The sequence below is a fragment of the Bufo bufo genome, chromosome 1, assembly GCF_905171765.1.
Source record: "Bufo bufo chromosome 1, aBufBuf1.1, whole genome shotgun sequence".
Taxonomy (NCBI): Eukaryota; Metazoa; Chordata; class Amphibia; order Anura; family Bufonidae; genus Bufo; species Bufo bufo.
Genome location: NC_053389.1, coordinates 444892558 through 444905451, shown reverse-complemented (window position 1 = coordinate 444905451; position 12894 = coordinate 444892558). Strand labels below are relative to the sequence as shown.

The window sequence follows — 12894 nt, the reverse complement described above, 5'->3', positions numbered from 1 at the left end:
AGATGTTATATTGGTTTCACTGGTAAAAATAAATAATTGAAATGGGTATATATTTGTTTTTTGTTAAGTTGCCTAATAATTATGCACAGTAATAGTCACCTGCACACACAGATATCCCCCTAAAATAGCTAAAACTAAAAACAAACTAAAAACTACTTCCAAAAATATTCAGCTTTGATATTAATGAGTTTTTTGGGTTCATTGAGAACATGGTTGTTGTTCAATAATAAAATTAATCCTCAAAAATACAACTTGCCTAATAATTCTGCACTCCCTGTACTTCCAAATAGAATATGGCCAACCTATGCCAGCAGGCTACTCTCAATAGGATGTCTCTCTGTATAATGATGTCCAATATGCAATCTAGCTCATAACATAAAATAAACCATTTTCAAGGGTATAGAGAGGCTGTTGACATTTTACAGGTGTATTTGACATTGTTGTGCTTTTACTGACACTCCAGGCAAACTGAAGCCTTGTGCTGTGTATAATATATGGCCTTAGGAGGGGATGCATGACATGAGAATTATCTCTGGTGTTATTTTAATCCCTGTGTCATGCTGTAGCCCCTATACTAGTCATATCACAATGAGGGTGATTTACTACGCCAAATTTGGCTCAATTTGCACCAACAACTAGTGCAGGGATCAGAAACCTTCAGCACTCCAGCTGTTGTGATACTACAGTTCCCAGCATACTCCATTTATTTCTATGAGAGTTCTTAAAAGAACAGAGCAAGTATGCATGCTGGGAGTTGTAGTTTCACAACAGCTGGCGTGCCGCAGGTTGCCTACCCCTGAATAAGTGTATATGCCTTGCTTGACACTTATTATGGATTAGAACACTTCCTGCACCTCACTAAAATGCAACAATGTTAAAGAAAATTTCGGCACACAGTAAGCCCATCAATAGATGGTGTAAACTTAGATAAAAGCATCTAACGTGTCTAGAAATATGCAAGACAAAAAACTAAATTAGTCAGCACATCCCCATGTGCAGGTGCATATTGCGATGGCTGAAAATACAAATCCAAACACAATGCAACAGCACTCTGCAAATACAGAATTTATGAACTAATGTTATAGACACTATAAAAAAAATATACTAATACTACTGCTAAGCTCATTATATAAAAATGAGAGATCAAAATAATTTGTGCTCGTCCACCACTGCAAGGTAATCTCATTTGAACAGGAACCTACGCTAAATGCTACCTCTTTTGGTGACAGCAGGCCTCCAATAAAGTTAGAGAAAGCCATTTCCAAATATACTGTATACTGAGCCAACTCCGTATCCTACCTCTGCTGGTGCCTAATGACCACCAATGAATACAGGCAGAGCACTCTTCAGCCTTATACCATATAAATCAAAATCAGCCTGTAGGAAAGATGGGTTAGTCAGGAATGCATGACCCAAAAAGCCTCACCCAAAAATGCATGACCCAAAAAGCAAATGAGGTTACCTTGCTGTGGTGGATGGACACAAATTAGTTTGATTTAAAATATCTTTGCCAAGATTCTGACAGTTATATAATGAGCATAGTATTAATATTAGTATATTTTTAAAGTCATGTTTTGTGTTTGCAGAGTGCTGTTGCATTGTTCTATGTCGAGCAAGAAGCACCAAATATATCATCCAGCGTGAACCACTAATAAACGTGGTGCATTTTCAGACTCCGCAGTCTCAGTTTACACTGTCTACATATTAGACAGCATTAGTAAATGTGACACAATGTTTAGGTTTTGGTTATCTTTAGTGATTCTTTAAAGGGTTGTCCAGTTTTAGAAGGTAAATACCCACCTGGCAGATCTTGTGCCCCTGCACTGAATCTCCCTGCCATACTTTATTTACTAAGCTGTTGCGGTGACATCATTTCGACAATATGTGGCCGCTGCAGCCAATCAGTGGCATCATTGGTGCTTCGCTGAGGGCAATCATTGGCTGCAGCAGTCACGTGTTGTTGACGTGATGTCACCAGTTCAGCCTAGTAAATAGAACCCTGCTGGAAGAATTGGAGCAAGGGCACAGGGTCTGCCAGATAAGTACTTACCCATTCTTTATTGCAGGTTTCTCTGAGTTTTTTGTTTCCTTTTAAAACTAGCCAACCCCTAGCCAGCCTGTCGCATATCTGCCACTATATTTCTGAGCTTGCTGAAAAATACCTCCATAAAACAAATTACATGGAGCATTGCTAGCTATGGAGGAGGAGGATTTCTATGGGCTCTGTGTGATACTTCATTTGTTCAAAATCACTGTTGGCTTCCCTCACAGATTTCAGACAAATTTCTGGGAGTCATAGTATTGGGACATCCCAAGATCAACTTAACTGTCAGGGGACCCTTCCAGCAAAACAATGGAAAAGTGAAAAAACCCAATCAAACAAAAGTAAAAAACAAAACAAAAAGAAAAACTTTTCAATGGTTATTCCTCAAAATATATAAAGTAGAGAAAAAAAACATCCTCTTTCCAGTCAGTCTGATTTCACAGAACTTCTTCTGTAATCTTTTCTCAAAATGGGGACACTTCATCCTATGACTTTTCTTTTGCCCAGTTTGCTAGGGGGAAGTATGTGGCTTGTTGTATGAGGCTATTTAGTATGTTTGTTAGGGAACTTTATTATAATCTAATTTTTTTTCTCATAATGTAGGTATCATTATGGTAGGAGTGATTGTTGGATCAAAGAAAACGGGAATAAACCCAGACAATGTAGCCACACCTATTGCTGCCAGCTTTGGTGATCTTATAACGCTTGCCATATTGGCATGGATTAGCCAGGGTCTTTACAACTGCATTGGTAAGATTATTTCATTTGAATAGAGGCTTATGCCACAAACATGTTTTAAAATATTCAGACAATTGACTTGTTTGGCACTAATGAAATTAACCTCTTGACCAGTTCCCATGGCATGTAATGGATTCCTTAACTGGACTACCTCAGGATATGCCACCCTTGACCTCCGCTGGTTGCTAGTCAAAAGTAGTGGCACTAAGAAAGTGCCTTGAAACTTTTTTGCCTGTTTCTCGGCTGTTTTCTGACAGTTGCTTGGTCAGCGATGGACTACGAAGACCTGCTTTCTAAAGATAGCAAGAAGAAGTTGGACTGCACTTGCCTTGTTGCGCAGTCATCGCCGTTACACAGGGGCAATCAGGGGCATGCAGAGAGGTGGAAATTGGAGGAAGCTATAGGGTCACACAGGGGAAGAAACCCAATACCTGTGTACTACTAACTTTTCCTCCTCAAGACATTTTTCTATTCCCCTCTCATTTCTTTATTCTTTTGTTTTGTATGCGTGCACAATTGATGCATACATGCCTTTTGTACTATTTTTTGTTTGATTTGGTTGTATACTTTATGAGCCTATTTTATATCGAGTATTTATTAAAAGCAAAGTTTTATTAAGGTCACCCATCACTTGTTAAATATTGTATTGATTCCCTTGGGTCACCCATTATACAGTACATTAAGACATTAACCATTGGTTATCTGGTTGTGTGATAAATAATTCACTCCAGTAAACCCCAGCGGCAAGGGTCTTGTTGGTCAGACCCCTGCCAATTGGATATTGGCGTTGTGTCCTAGTAATATGGCATCAATGACATTGTAAAGTTTTCATTGAGCTGTTTATGAATTGTATTCATAGCACTTATGCATTCTGCAGCACGGTAAAGAGATGGTCATCCATCACATCAGTCTCTGTTCCCATTTGGGCTCACAATGTAAATTCCAAATTAACCTTTTTTGGGAGAAAACCATACAAACTCCATGCAGTTGGTGCCCATAGTCTGATTTGAACCCAGGACCCCAGTATTCTCCATTATAAATAGGCAACTAAATATATGCTTTGCACCTTCACATTTATTTAGCTTTGTTAGGAGGTGCTGGTCAGTATTGCATTTTGCATCGTAACTACATTTGTAGGAAAGTAGATGCTGGAAGTTGAATTGTCGTATATTTCTACCACTGGAAGTCTCTGTAGTCCATATGACACACACAGTGCAGGACTAGCAATGAAATCAATCTTGGTATGATACGAAAACGTAATTAAAGGTCAAGTAAGTTAGGTATCATGATTATTATTTATGATTACGATGTAATGTATCATGATTATTTATCATTTTTATTTACTGTATCATGATTATAATTTTTATTTATTGCATCGTGATTATCTGTTTATTTTTATCTTTTACTACTAATGTGTTACTTTTTACAATAAGTAGAGAGTTTAGGAGTCTGTATATGACCTTATCCATTGTTCAATTAGAATCATTAATACATGTAATACTTATTTTATCACATATTCAAAAACATATTTTTTGTAAAGGGGTCCACAGAATAGGTGATAAATGTATGATCACTGAGATGCCTACAATGGGAGACTTAGGGCTGCAGAATGGCCGTCCTAAGTGACCCGTTCATCCTCACCGCTGGCATGTATGTTTGTGTATCCCACATGCGGGGCTAGTTACGGTAAATGTGTCCGAGCTCTCTCTCTTGTAATTAGCTGCGCACCAGTATCGGTTAGAAATGATCATGAAATGAGTTCTAATATTGGTGGACAGCAAGTAGAGAGTTTGAAAATTATGAGAAAATGTAACAAAAACTAAGGGGTACATTTATTATGACCGGTGTTTTAGACGACGGTCTTGATAAAGCCCCATAGCCGGCCTCTACATAACTTCGGCGCATCCAGCGCTAGTTCTAAATTTATGATGACTTCTACGCTGTCTTACATTTAGATCATTTTCTACACCTAAAACATTATTGATATTGGTACAATTGGTAAATGAGACGGGCCTGCCTGCCTTTCCCATGCCAAACCCACAATTTTAGACCTGGCGTGAGTGGGGAATAAGCCTAATATAGGCGGATTTCAGTATAATAAATGACCCACTAAGTGACTTGTTGCGCTTGGAAGCCCAGGAACTTTAAGTTACAGGTCTTACATTTCAGCATCAAACGCACAGGCCAAGAGAGGTCTGTGCAGCTGTCATGGTGGGGAGTGGGGGAAAACTCCCCACGAACACCGATAGGAAGCGGGAATAAAGACTAGGCCAGGATACCCGGAAAAGGGAGCAAGTAACCTCCTAAATAGTGTTGAGCGAACTTCTGTTTTAAGTTCGGCGTCTAAAGTTCGGCTTCCTGTTAGCGGAGAATCCCGATATGGATTCCGAATTCCGTTGTGGTCCGTGGTAGCGGAATCAATAATCGGCCATTATTGATTCCGCTACCACGGACCACAACGGAATTCGGAATCCATATCGGGATTCTCCGCTAACAGGACGCCGAACTTAAAACAGAAGTTCGCTCAACACTACTCCTAAAGCATCCCTAATCTTCGCCCTGACTCCTATCCGTATGAGCGGACCCAGATGGTAAGAGGGCTCATACACAGGGACCTCGGTCCCTACTAACCCTAAAGATCCCTGGAATAGTGACAGGACTGAGACAACCTGTTCTTCCAAGACGCGGATGAACAAGAGTCTCCCACCAGCCTAGATGCAATGAAAGGTGAAGACAAAACAAACTGTCATGTTCCAGAGCGGGTTCACCTAACCCCCTAGAACATTGCACAATGAAAGTAATCCCCATAACATGCACATATGAAGAGAAGACAGTGAGAAGCGAACTGGATCGGCAAGTAAGAAACCAGTGGCACAAGTGCACAGATATACTTGTTCACTTACCTGCCGCGGCTGCTGGAAGGAACACCAGCAGTCCACACCACAACAACTGGAACCCATGAATATGTACTAGAACCCAAACACCATACAGGACACAGTACAAACAACAAACACATAATCCAGCACACCAGTAACTGCCTGGACCCCCATGCAGAAAGGATGCATGGCGGCCTCAGGCAGAGCTGCACACTGACTTGTTGTTCCCCCTCCGGGGAACCCAGGAGCCCTCTCACCGAAGGCACAGACAGACAGGGGAGTGTCTAGTATCCATGCAGGACCATACACACCAATAACAGACCAGACATGGAAAAACAAATAGAAATAACAACAGAAACCCTGAACATAACCCACACCACACATAGAATAGGGAAGACATGGTAACAACCGGATGACATTGCTGTCTCACTAGGTGGCACTCAATAACTGGGCAGATAGAATACCCAGGACATGAGCGTAGCTGTAGCACAAACAGAGGCTGGAGGACAACTAAACTCCAGGCTACCAGCCACAGGCAATATAAGCACCACACCAGCCAGGTAGTTAACCCCACAAGCACCAGACAGGGAAGGGAAACAAATCTTAAAGGAGAAGTGTATACACATGCTGCATAAACTACACGTTGCCCAAGGCAACCAGCATGCGCGGCAAACGTGTCATGGCAAACAACACAGAGACCAAGAAACAGCCGTGACAGGAGCAAGCTGCATTCCAAGTACTGAAAAGACTATACCCTCGAAGCGTCTAGTAATATGAAACTTGAGAGTATAATATTTTTGCTGTTTGTGTATGATAATTTAATATATATATGCTTTAGTCCTGTCTCCATTTGTAACTGAAATACTGCCACCATGTGGTTGGATAATCACATGACACACTAAGACATTTATGTATGTGGGCCAATAAAGGGGGACTTGATGCATAATAGTTTATACTCTAGAGCAGTGGTGGCGAACCTATGGCACAGGTGCCAGAGGCGGCACTAAGAGCCCTCTCTGTGGGAACCCGCACCCTGGAAAAAGTCTATGGTGTACCAATATGCCTTAGACTTTTCCTGCCATTCATCAGCGCAGGGCGCACTATGCACAGCACAGGCAGCGCACTGAATGTAGGCAGGCTGTTATAGCTAAGGGATAAAGTACATGGAAGATATACTATATTGGACTGTAGTATTCAGGGTAAATTGCCGTGTTGGCACTTTGCTGTAAATAAGTGGGATTTGGGTTGCAGTTTGGGCACTCGGCCTCTAAAAGGTTCACCATCACTGCTCTAGAGGATACTGTGGCCCTGGCTCCTCAACCAGGAGGTGGGGGTTGAGGGTGAATAATTCTGTACCACCCACTTCCAGGTATTACAGAGACCGACCTGCTTACAGCTACGGTTGTGCCCACATTGAAGGAGTGTAAAGCATAATGTGTGCAGTACCAAGTGGGGGTGGGGGGCTGCTCCTGCTTCACTAAACTATACGTCTGGCTCAGCTACTCCTGCTTCATCAACCTGTGGCCGGCCACTCCTGTTGCATTCAGCGGCCACAAGGAAGCGCTGTACAGGGAAGTACAGCATGATGTGGGCGGTACCAAGCCAGCAGCGGGTGGTGCTTCTGGCACCTGTGCACAGCAGCTCCTGCTCCATTCAATTCCACTCACGAGTCATTTTCGTGAGTATGGAGATATATAGATATTTACAGGTAAAACTCGAAAAATTAGAATATCGTGCAAAGTTCATTTATTTCAGTAATGCAACTTAAAAGGTGAAACTAACATATGAGATAGACTCATTACATGCAAAGCGAGATATTTCAAGCCTTTATTTGTTATAATTTGGATGATTATGGCTTACAGCTTATGAAACCCCAAAGTCACAATCTCAGGTCCCCTTTGCTCAGGGGGTATGGATTATTAGCTGACTAGAGGGTGACACTTTGAGCCTAGAATATTGAACCTTTTCACAAAATTTAAATTTTAAGCTGCATTAATGCAATTCCTTTTAATTTGCATTACTGAAATAAATGGACTTTTGCACGATATTTTAATTTTTCGAATTTCACCTGTATGCCAGAACAGCCATTTTTTGGTTACCATGCCTTATAAAAAACGTAATATATATATATATATATATATATATATATATATATATATATATATATATTGCAGTTGTCACCCTGGGACAAGAACTCTGCTCTGCTCTTAAGTGCTTGCATTTCTATTACAGTCACCGTTAGGGATGGGTTATTTAGTAGTAGTAAAAGTGTCACACAAGCCAGCTATGGATATTAAAGTGTCTATGTACTTTAAAAAAATAAATAAAATTATATCTCATAGCGACATATCAAAGGTTTTAATCAGTGGGGTCCAGTGGGTTTTTTTTTTCTTTAGAACACGGGCAAACTCTGCTACTTGTGTCATTTTTGTGTACTAGAGTCTTGATGTGGCAAAGGGACCATTGGGCCTCCTCAGAGACCTGGTCATGACTGACACCTCTGGCCCTCCTGTATTTGTGCCTCATCTAAAATTGGAAGACACTGAGAAAGCAGTCAGGAGTGGACATTTAAATTCGGTCATAATCATGGACCTATGCCGCTTCATATTGATGACATGGAATTTCACAATATATCCTGTTTTTTTTACCATGCACTTGCTTATGTTTTTGGGAAGATGACAATCCAGCATGTGTCCACCATCTTGATTGTAGAAATCGACATCTAGAAGAAGCTATACTTATGCAGATCATTCTGGGTCGTGATAAGGATGCTGGAATACCGCAGATGTGGCCACATTAGAGGCTGCAGTGTGCAAACTCTAGCCCACTATATAGACGAGCAGAGATGACTGCATAGCAATAGCAGGAAGATGGTCGGGCTTGAATGGCAACACGGCTAAGAAGATTTTCAGTTGTCACCCAGTGCATTGCTATGCAACATCCTGATATTTTATTCAGAAACCTAGAGGAGACATCAGGGACATCAGATATCCTTATAGCTGAGAATTCACTTGGTTTTCACCTTTTAATTGAGCATTGAACAGGAGATCCAAGCCCTCCTGGAGACTACATGAAGATGAGAGCTGTCACACACTGTCACTTTGCAGAGGAAGGAGGACGTCTTTTGGTGTAGCCTTCTTCAGTTGACCGTCTAGAATTGCCTCTTGATGTGTGCATGGTGCAGAATGTTGGCATGGGCAATTCTCATGGGTAATATTTGTTCTCTCTTTTAGATTCATACTCGTTTATCTCACCTTTGGTCGGTTCTTTTTTCTTGGCACTAACCCCAATATGGATTGTAGTGGCATCCAAACATCCGGCTACAAAAACTGTTCTGCACTTTGGCTGGGAGCCAGTCATTACTGCAATGCTTATTAGCAGGTTAGTGCTTTCCTCTATACATGTTTTCTGATAAATATGCACGTACTATATTATATGGCACATTTCTCAAACTATGCTGCAGGGCCTATACCACCCAATATAGTCCTGTCTAATTTCTGCTGTAATGGATGATGCCTGTCTTAGTAAATACCAATGGGGCCTCCATATGTGCCAGTACAACATGCAGTTGCGTGAAACCCCACTTGGCCCAGCAGGATGGCTCCAATTCATGCGGTTACATAAAGATGACAAATAGATATAAACAGGTATATGCACTCACATTCCCCACATATGGTTTAACTCTCAGCAGGAAGCAAATGAAATCTCTCTATAGTATTTTTCCAAGCACACATGGACATTTGTCATCCAATGTGAACATTCACAAGGACTGTTTTTATTAGCTAAATAAAAGCTAATTTAGAATAAAAGGATTCTTTTTCTGGCATATTTTCTTGCAGACACAAATATGAGAGAATCCATACCCTGTATTCCTTCATTTAGTCTGTTTAAAGGGAACCTGTTACCATGACAATGCAATGTAAGCTACAGGCAGCATGTTATAGAGCAGGAGGAGCTGAGCAGATTGATATTTAGTTTTATAAGAAAAGATTCAGTAAAACTTGTATTTCATTCATTTAGATCTCTGCTCATTCTGGACTTTGAAGTCAAGGAGGTGGTCTTATCACTGTACACAGTCATAGAGTGAAGGCTGTCAATCAATGATGGGACCACCTCCTTGACCTCAAAGCCCAGAATGAGCGGGAATTTAAAGGAATGAAATAAACGTTTTACTGAATCTTTTCCAACAATACGAACAATCTGCTCCGCTCCTCCTGCTCTATAACATGCTGCCTTCAGCTCAGACACCATGTTCTAGATGACAGGTTCCCTTTAACATTTCAATATTAAAGTTTTCGTCCATTCCCGTCCTAGGAGGTCACAAAAGTGACAAGCTCGATTGTTTGTCTCTGATGTGTTTTCAGAGGGGTTATCACCATCCTTACTTCACACAGTTATGAAGAGGAATGCATTTTAAACTGTATCTGACTGCAAAGTTTCAGGGTTATTTTGTGCCTTTTTTAAAAATTCTTCTGGATACTTTTACTTTTGATAGGCGATCCTCAAGAGAGATCATCAATATCTGATCGGTGGGGGTCCGACACCCTGCACCCCTGCCGTTCAGATGGTCTCTGGTAGCTCCTTAGGATAGGCCATCAATAGTAAAATCCAGGAATACACCTTTTTAAGTTACAGTATATTTTGGTTTCAACTCTGACACACTTACCGTACATATAATTTCTACCAGATAATAAAAAAAATTGTCTCAATATACAAAATTTTGGGCTAATTTTCCTGTATGTTCTCCTGAGGTTTCCTATCAATAGCTCCAAGATCCAGAACTGACGTCAATGAGTTCAAGTTATTATGGAATTATGAGCCTCATTTATCTATTGTATAGCGGGACAGCTGGCCTTATTGTTCAAAGCAACCAATTACTTTAGAGCAGTATACAAAATTAAAGCCAAGCTTTCATTGGTTGGTTGGGCAACAGGGGCAATGTTTAGTTTTACTAAATGAGGTCTCTTGTATTTTAAGAATAACAACTTTTAATGGGTTTGACCTACAGTTACAACTTATTAGCTATCCACTGGATAGGTGTTAAGTGTCTGATCGCTTCTGGGCCCCGATCAGTTGCAAGATGCATGTGCACTGCTACTACATTAGTTCAGTATTGGAGTGACAGAGAAAGTGAAGAGCTGCACTCTGCTATGTTCATCAGTAGTGATGAGCAGCAGGGGTCATATTCGAATTCGCAATATTTCGCGAATATTTCATAGAATATTCATAGAATATTAGCGAATTCCAATATTCGTTAGATTCTACTTTTTTTTACTCGAAAAATCGGCATGGTAATGATCGCGTAATATGTGAATATTACACGATCAATACAGGCGTGGGTCAAAAACTAATATATAGCACTATAGAATTTAGTGCTATATATCCATTTTTTAGAATATTCGTCATTTTTTTCCATCTGAAGTCCTGATTCCTCCCTGCATAAGTTACTTAAGCAGGGAGGAATCATGACTTCAGATGGAAAAAAATGACGAATATTCTAAAAAACTAATATATAGACTAACATAGCTAATATAGTGCTATATTCGTTTTTTAGAATATTCGTAATATTCTAAAACAAGAATATATATATATATTCTCTAAAACAATAATATATAGCGAATATAAAAAAAAAGAATTTAGAACAATTTAGCTATTATAGTTCTATAATCTTTTAATTTTTTTATAGTTGTAATTTTTTTCCAATCTGAACTTTAAATGAGAAAAAAATTACAACTATTAGACAGAGAAGATTATAGCACTATATTAGCTAAATTGCTCTATATTCTTTTTTTTTTGAATATTCGCTATATTGCTATATATTCTTGTTTTAGAATATTACGAATATTCTAAAAAACTAATATATATAGCACTATATCGAATATATTAGTTTTTTTTTTTAGAATATTTGTCTTTTTTCAATCTGTACAGTTGTTCCACTTCGGCATACTCCTCCCCGACAAGCGTCCCCGTCGCTATGAGACTGCCTGGGGGTTAGAATATACCATCGGATCTGAGTTTTTACGATCTCACTGAGCTAGTGAAAACTCAGATCCGATTATATATTCTAACCCACAGGCGTTCTCATGGTGACGGGGACACTTGTCGGGGAGGAGTATGCCGAAGTGGAACAACTGTACAGATTGAAAAAAAAAAAAGACGAATGTTCTAAAAAAACTAAAACTATATTCGATATAGTACTATATAATTGTTTTTTAGAATATTCGTCATTTTTCCCATCTAAAGTCATGATTCCTCCCTGCTTAAGTTGGCCCACAAGCAAGAAGCAGGGAGGAATCATGTGTTCAGATGGAAAAAATTACGAATATTCGCTATAACGAATATATAGCACTATATTCGAAATATTTGCGAATTCTCAAAGTATATTCGAGATAAATATTCGTAATTCGAATATTCGCGCTCAACACTATTCATCAGTCCCATACTTATTGAAATGAGCACCAGCATGCATGTGCAGATGTTGTTCCATTCAAATGGGGGAGCATGGGACCGCAGTTCTTGTGATATCCCTTGTTTATGGTGTGATTATATTTTTTAAGATCTTTATAGATCATAAGAGTTATCGTTATAGTTTTTTTAAATTCCTAATTGCTAAAATATATGAAAAAAAGTAATAATTATAAAACTAATTAGAAGAACAAAAAAAGGCCAGCTACATTAGGCAGCGGGATTTAAAAATCTGCAACTCTTACATAAAATATTGTACAACTACTATATGAATAATCCTGTATATTTTAATGTGATCTTTCTGTGACATCCTTTAGAGCCTGTCTTGTATTTTTTTTTATCTTTTTCCCAGACCACCCCTGTGATTTTTGCTCTGATACAAAATTGGTTAATAGTAGCTGCAAGACATATTTTTTTTTATTTTGCTGCCATATCTTGTAAGTTCCTTGGCTTTACTCAGCCGCTAATTAAGAAGAGGCCTGCAGCCACTCGCACATCCCGGAGACTGACTACAAAGGAAGTCTCACATCTGGTAGCATAACTTGTCACAAAGGCTCAGCAAATCCCAAAAGAGTTACCATCGTATTTGAACTTGTAGCATTTTCGAATGAAATGAAGATATTAAATAAATGATGAAGTACCTGGTACAATCTGCTTCATTAACTGAATAAAATGTGTTTTTCAGCGTTGGTGGCCTTATACTAGACACCACTGTATCCGACCCGAATTTGGCTGGGATCGTTGTCTACACACCAGTAATAAACGGTATGA

General features: G+C 39.5%; 1 protein-coding gene across 3 annotated transcripts in view; it reads left to right on the top strand.

Annotated features, from left to right (window-relative positions):
- The window catches only part of SLC41A2 (solute carrier family 41 member 2), a 157471-nt gene that overhangs the window by 83097 nt on the left and 61480 nt on the right, over nt 1-12894 (top strand). For all 3 annotated transcript variants that reach the window (XM_040408036.1, XM_040408031.1, XM_040408043.1), the window contains exons 6-8: nt 2648-2794; nt 8892-9039; nt 12809-12888. In XM_040408036.1, the coding sequence (XP_040263970.1) occupies nt 2648-2794; nt 8892-9039; nt 12809-12888 (375 nt within the window). The remainder of the gene's footprint in view (nt 1-2647; nt 2795-8891; nt 9040-12808; nt 12889-12894) is intronic.